The 14,873-nt window shown below is 42.3% G+C and overlaps 1 protein-coding gene and 1 long non-coding RNA gene across 2 annotated transcripts in view; one reads left to right on the top strand and one right to left on the bottom strand.

Moving 5' to 3' along the window:
• Positions 1-10,332: 10,332 nt before the first annotated feature.
• On the bottom strand, positions 10,333-14,265 carry LOC115296214. The gene is made up of 2 exons (XR_003910780.1): positions 14,015-14,265; positions 10,333-10,532 (listed from the first exon to the last, which is right to left on the bottom strand). It is a non-coding gene; the product is annotated as an uncharacterized LOC115296214 (long non-coding RNA).
• A 428-nt stretch (positions 14,266-14,693) lies between these two features.
• Positions 14,694-14,873, top strand: part of LOC115296197 (histone H2B type 1) — a 535-nt gene continuing 355 nt past the window's right edge. The window contains exon 1 of the mRNA XM_029944688.1: positions 14,694-14,871. Coding sequence (XP_029800548.1) covers positions 14,705-14,871 — 167 coding nt within the window. The 5' untranslated portion in view covers positions 14,694-14,704. The remainder of the gene's footprint in view (positions 14,872-14,873) is intronic.

The following is a 14,873-nucleotide window of genomic DNA, read 5'->3' as shown; positions in this document are numbered from 1 at the left end:
ATTCATTAAATGAATGGGAAATATGCATCCCAATTATGGAGAAGTCAACAGAATACAGTAACACTGACACCACCGTGACACAGCGCACAGGTCCCGTAGGATTGCCCTCACGTCCCACACCAACTGCAGAGGTGAAGGGTCTCCAAAGCCATCCTCAGACCTGATCATCCACTAGACGGTGCACACAATGCACTAAAAGTTATTATTCTCAAGGTTGGCGGTTACTTATTATATCAAAAGGATTCAGATCACAAATAAGCTGAGTTAACAGACACACAGAGCAGAGTCTCAGAGGGTTTCTGGTAGTCCTTTCCCTGTGGAGTCCCGGGGAGTGTTTGTGTCTCCCTGCAACACGACAATATTGTAACAACACAACACATTGCCAACCAAGGGGATTTGTCACGAAACGTGGTTGACTGTCCACGTGGCTGGTAGTCGCTCTGGACGTAGCCCACATGCCACATGACCCTAAGCCCCCAACATAAGTGACATTATTACACTATCCTGTGCAGCCCAAGGCCTGTTGGTAACCAAAGATAATCTTCTCATGCAGGACATTCCATGAGCCTAGAGTTCACCTCCCAGCAAAGGCCAAAGGCCGCATCTCTTTGGAAAAGTTACTTCTTTACCACACACCTGGTCACAAGAAAAACTATCGATTTATGGTTTTGATGGGACATCTATCATGGATGATAACTTCAATCCTCCAACTATTTGCTTTTTTAACGGTTCTGTCACGTGGTTTGGGATATTATTTTTGGTTTTTTATAAATTTGTTTATATTTATTTATTTTCAAGAGAGAAACACAGGGTGCGAGCAGGGAAGGGGCAGAGAGAGGGAGACACAGCACCTGAAGCAGGTTCCAGGCTCCCGGCGGTCAGCAGAGCCTGACAAGGGGCCGAACCCATCAGCCATGAGATCATAAGCGGAGCCAAAGTCGCAGGCTCAACCGACTGGACCACCCGGCACTCCGGTTTTGGACATTTAGATCAACTGTGGACCCAAACGTCATAAGGAGATTTCTAAGTGACGACTATTGTTTTCATCCTCCATTCAGATAAAGGACTTCATGAGTCTCCTCCTTCACTTCAAAGCCCAGCGGCCCCAGGAACCTGGGCTGCAGGAAAGAGGACTCAGGAGCCATGGGGATCACGTGGGGGAAAGTTCACAGGGATTAACCCTCATTTTGATGCATGGACACAGGAAAAAACTCCTTTTGCTTTACGTGGACAGCAGTACTTGACTGACCTTTCCTTTCATAAACCATGAAATTTGCTGCCATGGAAAGGGAACAGGGATTATAGAAAAGGGAAGGACTAGTGTTTTAGAATTTTGTCTAAAAGTTTAACCATGAATGTTAAGCTGCATTACATAAGTACAAAACAATAAAAGTCTCACAACCAAATGAGGAAACTGAAAGTCCACTCTCTTTTTTTTTTTTCAGAAGAAGAGCATCTTTTAAAATAAAACAAAGATAAAACACATCCGAATACTGCAACCTGCCAGCATGTCTTGCATTTTTTCCTCACAAGACACATGCTAGACCTTAAGACTAAGAACCAGAGTCTTGGGAGCATTTGGTTGGGAGAAACAGAAAAGGCAGATTCAGGAAAGCTTGGACAAGCCGAAAGCCAAGATACGCCCTGAACACGAGAGCGGTCCTTGTCTCTTCAGATCCTCATGTCTCTTGTTCACAACATTCCCCCTGGAGTCTTCGTATTCTTTTTAGGAAGGAGAGGAGAACGGAGAGAGAAGAAGAAAGGTGAGAGGGATTGAGAGGGACTGGGAACGGGAATGGAAGAAGCAAGTAGCTACTACAAAAGGGAGTCCCAGAGCCTGAAGACCAAGAAGCCACAGAGGGAGATAGTTGGACAAAGCCGAGCGGGAAAGAGGGAGATGAAGAGATAGACCTTGTTACGTTGTTGACACCTCAGCTGGGAACAGCGCCTTTTTCGTACTTGAAACACGGCCACATTTCCTGGGTTTTGGGGTGAGTGGGTGATGACAATGTTACCGCATCCGGGAGACACTGAGCAGCGAATGCAAAATGGCGCCCTTCTGTCCTGCTCTTAACGTGCTCTCTTCATTCTTCTTCCTCACACTTAGCATGGCTGACATGAACTTGCATATTGTTTGTTTAATCTTCCCGTTATCCAGACTGTAAGCTCTCCTGGGCAGGGTTAGTCTTTTTTGCTGCTCACTCCCTAATGCCTAAGGCTGTTCCAGACACACAGGAGACTCTCAATAAGGATTTCCAGCAATCAAAACTAATTAAAGTACACATATAACAACAGGCATAGGGGCCAGAGATGAGTTTTTGCAATGGCTCAAAAGAATGAGAGCATTTCTGAGTCTCACTTTCCCCATCTTTACAACAAAAATAATAGTATACTACTTCTTAGAGTTATGTTAAGGATTAAGTAAGATAATTCATGGAAAGCTCTTAAATCAATCTTGAAATAATTTTGTAAGCACTTAACAATTGTTAGCAAGTATTATATTTCTTTAGTCATTGAATTATAATGAAAATCAGAGTGGCCAATTCTCTTCAGCTCAAAAACTAAAAGAAGAAAATATGAGCCTTTGAACTGCTTGAATCCCACCCGCAGAAGGATTTGGAACAAAGATCATGTTGTTCAGCTATCTCTTTAGTGGTTTGACTCATTATTTGTTGCTGATAAAAATGACTAAAGTGTAGATAATACTGGAGCAGAGATTCATTACACAAGCACATGTTAAAAAAAAAAAAGAAAGAAAGAAAGAAAAAGAAAGAAAGAAAGAAAGAAAGAAAGAAAGAAAAGAAATTCTTGTACACCAAATAGTAAGGCACAATGCAAACCCTTTTTATTTCGTCAATTAGGGGAGAGACATGAATGCAGAGAAGAAATGAATGCAAACAGTAACTGAAAAGTGAATCAGCCCATAGAATTATGAAGTATGAAATGTGATCTGATCTGCCTGAGAATGATTGGTTACTGTAAATATTCCTCCCAAATCCAATCCTTCCTGGTTTGGTATCTCCTTGATTGGAAAGAAAGCTATAGTCAAGTAGAAGAAACTAAAGTGTTTTATTTTAGCATTTTCATTTTATTTTTTGTTTTAATTATGAAAATAGAATTTACTGCTGTCACAGGCCTATAGGGAACTTTTATTTACCATGGACGCTGTTTGCTGGAGAAGGTGAAAGGAGAAAGGCAAAAAGGCTGTAAATGAGATGTTAGGATCAATAAAATTTGTGGAGAAATGGAATTCTGCTTTCCTTGTTGATCCAAATCCCTCTCTGAGATCTCTCTAGACATACATTTATTTTTCACTTTATCTTCTGGCATCGAAGTCTGAGTGGGTAAGGCCTAAGCACTGTTTTGGCTCCGGTAACGATCTTGAAGGTAAACAGCTTGGGTTAGCTCAGCTGACATTTGAAGGGTCAACTCCAGCATCTGAATTGAGGGAAACACAATCCTTCGAAGCAGTCTCAAACCTCAGGGTGCACCAAAACTACCTGCAGTATTTTTTAAAACGTAGCTTGCTGGGCGCCCCCTCACAGATTCGGATTCACCAGTTCTGCAGCAGGACCCCATTATGTGCATCTCTGTATGGCCCAGGTGATGCTGTCGCTGCCGGTCCAGGAAATCACACCTGGAGAACCGTGCTTTCAACGCGAAGAGGGGATTTCCTTGAAATACTACTACCAAACAGCAACGCACACCCGTCACGTTCGGGTCTAAACTGGAACTGTGAAGTCCTAAAAATCGGCAGCCTCCGCGACCACACAGGCCCAAAAATGACCCTGTGTCCCGACAGACCCCGCCTCCGCTCGCCAATCTCGTAGCCACGCCTCCTGACCGGCCTCCTCATTGGCCCGTCCTGCAACGCCCACTCACGCCGGCTTTCTCATTGGCCTGTGCTGCCACGCCCCCCACGCTGCCTCCCTCAAGGGGCCTTCCTGCGACGCCCACCCACGTCGCCCCCTGACTGGGCCGCTGCCGCGGGACGCGTCACGCCAGTAGCCCCAAGGAGCCTCACATTGCGCCTGCGCCACGTTGCGTTTTCGTTACGCCACGTAAGGCCGGATAGGGGCGTGCCATTTCTTGGGTCTTGAGGTCGCCGCCCCCAGGCTGGTCCCCATGTCGCCCCCTGCTGGCGCGCAAAGCTTGGCGACCCTCCAGCTGGCCGTCCGCAGATGAGGGCGGAAGCGAGCGGGGCGCGGACCGAGCGGCGGGTCGGCGCTTCCCGGTCCGCCTCCACTCCGGCGGGTTCTGAGCCGACCCGTCCCTCTGCCCAGTGCCCGAGGGACCCTCTCCGTCGCGGCGCGGGGCGCCCGGCTTGCACAACCCCTCTCACCGTCCCCGGGATTGTAGGGAATTTCGTGTGAGCGTTGCGCGTGCATATGTCTGTGTATTTGGATAATGATGCCCTACTCGGATAACCATGCTTTTTAGTTTCATGTTCGTGTGCACGCAGGTCTGCATTCTTCATGCCTCACTTGCAGCCCAGACCCCACGGTACTTGCAGAGGCTCATGAAAATTGTATCATTTCTTCTGAAATCAGAAGATAAATATTAACTGTGAAGTTGGTCAAAACGCTCTAATATGTAATGTTAATATATTAACGTTTATGTAATTTTAATGTTACTACTTTTATTATTTTAATGGAAGCGGCCCAGGAAGGCAAAAATCCCCAGGTCCCACAAAAATCAGTGAACCCTTGGGAGCTGATAGCAAACACCCCTTCCCAGCTTTGTTTTTTTACACTTAAATTTTTTGGGGGCGGGGGGGTATATTTTTGCAAACACCCAGATACATTTCAGAGTACCTTCCAGATGTTAACTCATGTAAGCCTAACACACCTGTGAACTATTGTTATTCTAATTACCCCATATATATGGAGTCACCTTAAGCTTAAAATTGTATTTCCCCAGTGTCCTACCATTAATAATGGCACAGGAGGTTGGGATTCTGACCCAGGCAGTTTAGGTCCAGGGTGCCTGGACAAGAGAGACATCATCTGCAGGAAAGGCATCATCTCTTGGTAACTATATGCGATGAGTTCAAGTAAAGCAGCTAAAGTTTATACCAAACTCTAGCCAGGCTACTCTGAGCCTTCCTGTCAAGGTGACTTATAAAGACCTGGACAAACATTAAAGCAGTTTTAGCAGATGAAGGCTATATCCCTAGGACAACCGGAGCCTTTCTTAAAGAGCACGTCCTAAATCAGGACCGCACCATTCTTTACTTTTTTCCCGTTTCTTTTCCTTAAATCATCTTCACTATTTGTGCTCATCAACATGCATTTTACAATGTTACCAAAAATCCAGCAAAGTTTTGTGGCATAACATTAAATTTTTAGCTTATTCTGGACTTTATGAACACGTTAGCATCGTGTCGTCACAAAAACATAAACGTAGTGTACAGTGTAGGTCTAACTCTTAATTGAAATGAATCTTGGTCTATATCCTGGGATGACATTTTATAGATGCTATCTGGACATTATAGACATTTTATTCATGTAGATTTGGATTTTATTTTCCTTGGACTTGAAATCCTTAGTCTGAGGTACTGTTGTGAATGCTGTCTGGTTTCTCTATTTCCGTCCCGCTAAGGCGGTGCCGATGTACACCAAGGCCATGAGTGTTCTGTCGTGCTCTTGTATCTACCAGCCATGTTGAGCTCTATCAGCTCTAAGTGTTATAGAGTCTCATGGGTTTCATAAATGACATCATTTTCAAACAATAAAGATAACAGCCTTTTCTTACTGAATTTTTATCTATACTTATTTCTACTTCCCAGGTCTCCTGGGCACCCACGTCCTGGCGCCATGTTGAATGCAAATAATACCAGAGAACTCTTGTCTTTCTTTTCTTTTCTTTTTTTACTTTTTAGGAATTCTTCTAAAACTACCATGTAATGTTATGCTCGCTATAGCTACTCCCTCTTGTTCTAGTTTGTTGAAAAAGTTTCTGATGAGAGAATGTTGGGGCACCTGGGTGGCTCAGTCGGTTAGACACCCGCCTCTGTTTCGGCTCAGGGCATGATCTCTTGGCCTCAGGCTCAGTGCTGGCGGCCCAGAGCCTGCTTGGGATTCTCGCTCTCTTTCTCTCACTCTCCCTGACGCTCCCCCACTTGGTGCTGCCTCTGTCTCTCTTAAAATAAATAAACTCAAAAAAAATTTAGTGTTATATTCTTGCAAATATCTTCTCAGTGTCTTTGGAGATGACCATACCATTACACCATTAATACCTTCTGCTGGCAGATTTATGATATTAAACTTTTCTTCTGTTCTTGGAATAACCCCTGTACAATGTGCTATTATTTTCTTAAATAATATGGCTTCTTGGTTTCCATTTGCTCGCTTTATAAATAGAGCTTTTCTTAAAATAAGTGTTCACAAGTAAGACAAACCCGAAATGTTCTCTTTTATTGATTTGTTCCTGTTCAATTTTGATAACAGATTATAGATTTTCAAAAGAAAACCCATAAGAGATCTGTCTTTCTACGGAAACAGCTTTTGTAAAGTAGGGATTATCAGTTCCTGAACTTTCACTTAAGCCTGTATAACCAGCTGTGCTTGGGGTCACGTGACATGAAGGGCATAGAAGAGATTGTTTTTTAACTGCCCATCCTGTTTCATGATGATCATAATTTCCTCATTCATCTTGTTTACTGCTTAATATTTTTTCATGAACATTATCCTTTTCTGTTAAATTTCCTTTCTTTATCTCCCTTTTTTCATTCCCTCCCTCACTCCTTCCTTTCTCTCTCTCCCTCCCTCTTCCTTCCTTCCTTCCTTTCTCTTTCTTTCTTTCTCTCTTTCTTTCTTTCATTCTTTCTTAAGAATTCCTTCCTTCCTTCCTTCCTTTCTCTTTCTTTCTTTCTCTCTTTCTTTCTTTCATTCTTTCTTAAAACGTATTCAAGGCATTCTCACGGTTCTCAAACCTCCCTTTCGGTAGCAACATTCCCTTCTTTCTTCCCCCTAACGGGCTCCCAGCCGCCACCCCCACCCTCACGTGCACACACACTTTTATTTCCGAATTAGCCTCACTAGAGGCTTGTCTATTATGACTAGGTTTTTCAAAGAACAAGCTTCTGGTTTATGGATCATCTCCATTTCTTCTATTTTCCTTCTTTTTAAAATTTGAAATTGACATATTGAAAATAACATGTCAATATAAAAATCCATGAGGGATGATAAATAAACAAACACTTAGATGTAATAAGAACTCAACAGGACCTAAGAGTGCCCATAAAAATCCGTGGCCTTTCCCCACGTGACCAGTGACCTGCCTGGAGTTAAAACCAGAAAGCCAGACATCACTCCTACCAGTTCCACAGATCCTAAGGCATAACATTAAATTCTAAGTCCAGTTCTCAATTTACTATCATTTTTATCCTAGCTTTGTTGGTTGAATACCTAGGTTACGTATTTTCAGTGTTTCTTGTTCCTTAACATATGTGTTTAACAGCATGTATTTCCCTTTTATTTCTACCATTACAAATACAGCCTGCAGTTTTCATGTGTGTCGCTCTCATTCATATTTATCTCAAAATACTACGTAGCTCCCGTTCTGATATCCATTCTAATCCATGTGTTTAAAAGTATGCTTTTAATTTCCAAGCAATTGAAAATATTGTTTCATTTTTATCATCTATTTTTTTTAACAAAGTGATTTGACAAGTCTCCACATTGTCCACACAGTTGACCACACGTGTCACTACCGTCTGTCACCACACAATGCTATTACATTATAATTCCACCCACTGTGTTCCCTGTGCTGTACCTCTCATCCCCCTGACTTATTTACTCCATGACGGGAAGTCTGTTCCTCCCACTCTCCTTCACCCATTTTGCCCAGCCCCTCACCCTTCTCCCTTCTGGCAACCAGAAGATTGTTCTCTGCATTTATGGGCCTGTTTCTGCTTTTGTTTGTTTGTTTGTTTTGTTGTTTAGATTCACATATAAGTGAAATCACATGGCATTTGTCTTTCTCTGTCTGATTTATTTCACTTAGCATAATACTCTCCAGGTCCGTCATCCATCCATCATGTTGTCACAAATGGCAACATCTCATTCCGTTTTATGGCTGAGTGATACTCCATTACATGCGTGCACACACACACACACTCCACACATACACACTCCACATCTTCTCTGTCCTTTCATCACTGAAGGACACTTGGGCTGCTTCCGTATCTTGGCTATTATAAGTAATGCTAAAACAAACATAGGGGTGTATATATCTTTTCTAATTAGTTTTTGTTTTCTTAGATAAATACCCAGTAGTGAAATTACTATACGCTATGGTATTTCTATTTTTAAGTTTTTGAGGAATCTCCATACTGTTTTCTCAGTGGCTGTACCAATTTACATTCCCACCAACAGAACATGATGGTTCATTTTTCTCCACATCTTCTACCCTAGTTATTTCCCCTTTTTTTTTTTTATTTTAGCCACTCTGATGGGTGAAAGGCAATATCTCATTCTGATTTTGATTTGCATTTCCCTGATGATTAGTGATTTCAGCATCTTTTCATGTGTCTTTTGGCCAGGTGTATGTCTTCAGTGGAAAACGTCTACACACATTGTCTGCCCGTTTTCAAATCTTACTATTATTCTTGATGTTGAGTTGTATAAGTTCCTTATATGTAACTTGGATATTAACACGTTATTGGATATGTCATTTGCAAATATCTTCTCCCATTCAGCACGTTGCCTTTTCATTGTGGTGTTGGTTGCCTTCTCTGTGAAAAGCCTTTGATATAGATGTAGTCCCAATAGTTTATTTTTGCTTTTGTTTCCCTGGCCTGCAGTGACGCGGCTAGAAAAAATGTTACTAAGGCAACAGAGATTGTCAAAGACATTACTGCCTACGTCTTCTTCTAAGAGTTTTATAGTTTCAAATCTCACATTTAGGCATATAATCCATTCTGAGTTTATCCTTGTATATGATGTGAGAAAGCAGTCCAGCTTCACTCTTTTGCAGGTAGCTGTCCAGTTTCCCCAACACCCTTCGTGGAGAGTCTTTTCCCCATTGTGCATCCCTGCCTTCTTTGTCACAGATTGATGACCGTAACAGTCAGTTTATTTCTGAACTCTCTATCCATTCCATTCGTCTATCAGCCTATTTTTGTGCCATTACTACACTGTTTTGATTATTGTAGCTTTGTAGTGTATCTTGAAATCGGGGATCATACCTCCAACTTCGGTCCCCTTTCTGATGATTGCTTTGGCACCTTGAGGTCTTTGGTGGTTCCATACAAATTTTAAGATTATGTATTCTAGCTCTGTGGAAAATACTGTTAGTACTTTGTCAAGAATTGCAGTGGCTGTAGATTACTTTGAGTAGTATGGACATTTCAACAATATTAATTCCTCCACTCCATGAGCACATAATGTATGAAATGTATTTCCACTGTAGGTGTCATCTTCAATTTTGTCATCGATGTTTCTAGTTTTCAGAGTACAAGTATTTCAACTCCTTGGTTAAGTTCATTCACAGTATTTCTATTGCATACTTTCTTTAATGATATCCATTCTAATCCATGTATTTAGAAGTTTTCTTTTAGTTTCCAAGAATATGAGAAGATTGTTTCATTTTTACTATCCCTTAAAAAAATTATTTCTATTGCTCCTTAGATTATGATAAAAGAGTGCAATATTTATGAAATATAGTTCCTTTTTTCTGAGGCCAGTGTTGGAAATTTGAAATTATTAAATGGGTACTTTGAAAACCCCAGAAATCCTCTATGTGTTAAGTGAAGAAATCACAGATAGATAAAGTTCTTTCATTGTGTCACTCAATCCTCAATAACCCTAAGCACTTTTCTTAGTTGTTATATGAATTTCCAAGAGTAGTGTATTGAAAACTTGCCCTACTCTTGTAAACCTGAAGTTCTCCTACGATTTCTGGAAGTTACTGCCATACACAGTTGGTGACTATGCGGTCAGTTCCATCGAGGCCCTAAATGTTACATTTTATCAGTGAATTTTTATTTTATCATTGTGAAGTATAGCTCTTTTTCATTTTTAGAAATTCTATTTCATTAATTTTTTCATATGTCTGGTTTGATTATCCCTTGTTCTTAGACCGTATTACTTCATTTTTATTTTCTTCAACGTTCAGGAAATATTTTATAGTCTCCATCTGATAACTTCAATATCTTAACTTAGGGAGAGGCGGGGATCTAAGGCTAAAAGCCTGACACTTCAAAGTGTCTGGTCTCCTCCTAGATTAGGTCACATTTACTATGAGTTTGTATTTCAACATCCCAAATTCCTATGAGAGTGCCTGGCACATAATATGTGCTCAATAAATAATTACCGAATAGGAAATAAATAAGTAATTTATGTGTATCTAGAGAACTTGGATTCAAGATACTTCCCTCCTAAAGGGGTGTGAGCTTGCGTTCATGCACTAGGGGGCGCAGAAGCCTGGGACACTTTAATGTCAGGAAGCTTTTACTGAAATTCTCCAGTCTAAGTAGGTCTATGGTGAAATCCTTGTAGCAAATTTCCTCTGCTCTCCTTCACGGAGCCCTGCAAAGACAAACAGGTTTTCTTGTTAGGGATCTTTGCTCGATTTTTTACCCCTGCAAGCCTTTGCTTTCTCAAAGAGCCCTGGCTTTTTGCTAGATGTCTCTACTTGAGTTTAAAGGCGGAGAATCCTCATTTCCCCTACAGGCTGACATTGATGGACAAAGCACCGAATCATGTTCATGGTATTTGCCGCTAGAACCAAATCTGGCCTGTTTAGCAGGCTGGCTTCAGCTCTGAGGTGTTTATTGTTCTGGGAGATTTGGGGAGTATTCCTTGGTTTCTTGTGATCTGGGCCATAATATGCTAGTGTTTTTGTAGTTTATCTCGTCCTTAGCTATTTTGCTTCAGGAGGGCTTTCCAGAATATCTTATTTTCCACATTGGATCTAAAAGTCCAATCTAGGGCATACTTCTCTATCCCTGCTAATACTTTCAGCTTTGAAATTTGTTTAGTATTAATATTGGCATACTTTCTGCCTCTTGCTGCCTCTTGGTAACATTTCTCCCTCATTCTCATTTTTTCTTTATTATTATATAAATCCAAGCATGATTTATTTTCAGACTCAAGAGGAGCACTTTCTTTTTTTTTTTTAATATCTTTTATTTCTTTTTGAGAGACAGAGAGAGACAGTGAGAGCAGGGGAGGAGCAGAGAGAGAGGGAGACACAGAATCTGAAGCAGGCTCCAGGCTCTGAGCTAGCTGTCAGCACAGAGCCCGATGTGGGGCTCGAACTCATGAACCATGAGATCATGACCTGAGCCGAAGCCTGAAGCTTAACCGACTGAGCCACTCAGGTGCCACATGAATTCCTTTTTTAAAAAATTTTTTTAATGTTTACTTATTTCTTATTTGTGTGTGTGTGTGTGTGTGTGAGAGAGAGAGAGAGAGAGAGAGAGAGAGAGAGAGAGAAGGGGGGGAAGGGCAGAGAGAGAAGGAGACACAGAATCTGAAGCAGGCTCCAGGCTCTGAGCTAGCTGTCAGCACAGAGCCCGATGCGGGGCTCAAACCCACGAACCGTGAGATCATGACCTGAGCCGAAGTTGGACGCTCAACCGACTGAGCCACCCAGGCGCCCCAAGAGGAGCACTTTCTAACCCACATTCTGTATACATACATTTTTTTGAGTTTATAAAAGTGTGGTAAATGTCATTTAAAAAAATAAAATATTGAACATATTCCAGAACTCTAACATAATGCTTTTCTGAGAAAGGCAAATGAAAACTTGTAAGACTTCCATGAGACCACAATCATACAGCAAAACAACTAAAAACTATCACATGTAAGTTAATAGCTACCATTATTCTAGAGTTACATTTTATGTAATTTTTTTAAAAATCACTCTTTCTTGAATCCGGAGATAATTTCTATAGGGAATAAGTCCACCAGAAAAAATCACTGATTTGAAAGCATACTTGTCAATTTTGCCTTTTTTTAAATGTTTATTTCTTTTTGAGAGATACGGAGGAGCAGAGAGATAGGGAGACACAGAATCCAAGCAGGCTCCAGGCTCCTGGCTGTCAGGGCAGAACCTGACATGGGGCTCAAACTAAAGAACTGCAAAATCATATGAGCGGAAATCGGACACTCACTCATAACTACATGCTGGGTTCCACTGGTGATTGACTCAACTCCACCTTCTGCTACTGGGTGGTCTATGGCCAAACCACGCCTGGTGGATCAAATGTTTTATGGTCTACTACCTAAGTTTAGTCTAGTCTTTTGTCAAATTCGTGAGGGAAGCCTGAGGGGGAGTAGGTGGGGTCTGTTAACATTCTTAAGAGACACCTTAGCCTGAGGGGGTTTGCTGTGGTCAGACCCTCCCAGTATTGTTTTTGCCCCAGGGAGGACCTCAGGCTCCTCTCCACCTATTTACCTTCTCTTTTCCTATCATGAAAGATCTTGTGTTTCCAGGCAATGTGTCAAAAAATGGTCACAAATATTTGCAAAAAGAGATACCCTTTTCAGACTGAAATCTCATGGGGAGGAAGAAATTTGAGTAAAGATAGAGAACTCGTCACGCCTAAAGTGATTGCATCTAGACTTTACTGTTTTCTCTCAATCAACAGTAGAATATGAATTCATTTGCATATGGCTTTCAAATTTACTTTTAATGAAGATATACAAAATTTTCATCTAGAAAATTAATAAAGAGGTAGTAGTGGCAAAGCTAATATAGACTAACAAATAAAACCAATGGCAACACAAATATAAACTGATAAATAATAAGTGATCATAGACAAAGAGTTAAAAAGGGTAATGTATTTGTAATACGGAAAATAAAAGTGATTCTAATTTAAAAAAAAGTGTCCCTTTATGTGGTTTATGGCTCACTCCTCTACGTGAACATACCCACAACCATATGGACAGCGCCCTAAATCATGGTTCCCAAACTCTAATATTCACCCACATTACCTGGGGATCTTGTCAAGATTCAGTCTGATTGGTAGCTCTGGGGTGGGGCTTACTCTATTTCTAACCAGCTCCTTTTTGACACCCTGCTGGTGGTCCTGTGACCACAATGTGAGTGGCCAGCCCTCACTGGGGAAAGAAAATAAAAAATTGATTAAATAAATAAGGGACCAAGGGCCAATGGGAAATGAGACCAATTCTCCAGGATACAGACCAACAAAACGTGGTTATATATGAGGCGATGATGAAAATTCAAGGGGCACCTGGGTGGCTCAGTCAGTTGAGCATCTCACTCTTGATTTTGGCTCAGGTTATGATTTCAGGATCCTGAAATCGAGCCCCTAGTCCAGCCCTACATCAGGCTCCACGCTGAGTTTGGAGGCTGCTTGGGATCCTCTCTCTCTCTCTCTCTCTCTCTCTCTCTCTCTCTTATAGATTTGTGCCTTTTTAAAAAAGGTGGGGGGGGGGAGTTCGAGAATCTCTCAGAGGAAGTATTGTGTAAAAAAGGTAGCATTGAGTCCAGCTGGGCGGCAGGGATAGAAACAACTCGTGTTTAAAATGTTGCAGCTCGAAGGACACTCCAGCCCTCGTGAACTACGTTCAGGAGCTGAAAAGAAATAACATAGATACCTAACCAATTATAAAAATGACGTAAACTTGTTTTTTAATTGTCCAAAATCTGAATCTCTGCTACTTTAGATGCTCATGCTAAACGCCTCAGGATACTTTGTGACCTAGAAGACTGCTATGTGCAAGGCAGCAACCATGTTTCTTTACCTTCTGGCTTCCGGGAAGCTTCAGCAAGACATCTGAAAGGGGGTCGGGGCCCGTAAATAAGAGTATTTATTCTTCTTGGCTCCCTTCCTACAAAACTGGGCAGAGACTGCCTTTGGCGAACGACAGCCACAGCTCCTTCGGGAAGCCCTCTCCTATGCTCACTGCTCTCTTCAAAGCCTGCTCTCCTCCTGCGTCTTCTAGAACTAGGAATAACAGCACAGAGTCCCTCACCATTTGGTGACATCCCTTAACCCTACTCACAACTTTGGAAATAGCCCTTTTCCTATTTAACGTACTAAATAATCCTATGGCAGACAGCCGAGAGTTTCGTCCGGGACTCGCTGCCCATATGTGGAGTGTGGTTATCCAGTAGCTTCCAGTGATGAGCTGCACTGGGGTCCAGTTCTGCGATCCATCTTAGGTCACTCTGATCTTACAGTAGCTCCTGTTCACTCACTGAGCAAGGCAGCTGTCAAGGACCTGGCCATTTGCCCATGTAGGAACTTCTGTGATAGACAGTGTGCCCAGAGGTCCCCGTTGGACTGGCAGCGACTTCACCTCTCTCCCTCTGGTCTAGAACCCGGATTCAAATGCAAGATACGCCTTTCCCAGGATCTGTACAGGGGGATTTGGAAATCGGAGCTGTGACCCAGACCTGATCACTGCTTGTTAGGCAAGTCAAACGACCAGGGACAGCAACTTCTATTTTTGAAAATTAATCACCCAAGTAATCGGCATGTTCATAAAGTAATATGAACTTGTTTCAAAATAGGTTAAGAAACCAGCTTGAATGCGAGAAACTACACTCAGGACGGGACCAATGGCACAGTCGAGCTCGAGCCAATCATGTGCAGGCAGGGCAGACGACAACACAACCAATCAGAGGGCACGAAATGGATTCCTCATTTGCATACCGCTAACTACAAAAAAGCAGAATCCTGGCACCGACTCCATTTTCTCTACTCGGAGAAGAAACCGGAGTTGAAATGCCTGAACCGGCCAAGTCCGCTCCGGCCCCGAAGAAGGGCTCCAAGAAGGCGGTGACCAAGGCGCAGAAGAAGGACGGCAAGAAGCGCAAGCGCAGCCGCAAGGAGAGCTACTCGGTGTACGTGTACAAGGTGCTGAAGCAGGTGCACCCCGACACCGGCATCTCGT

The sequence above is a fragment of the Suricata suricatta genome, chromosome 7 (genome assembly GCF_006229205.1).
Source record: "Suricata suricatta isolate VVHF042 chromosome 7, meerkat_22Aug2017_6uvM2_HiC, whole genome shotgun sequence".
Lineage (NCBI taxonomy): Eukaryota > Metazoa > Chordata > Mammalia > Carnivora > Herpestidae > Suricata > Suricata suricatta.
The sequence above is the reverse complement of the archived record's forward strand: the minus strand, read 5'-3'. Positions and strand labels throughout refer to the sequence as shown.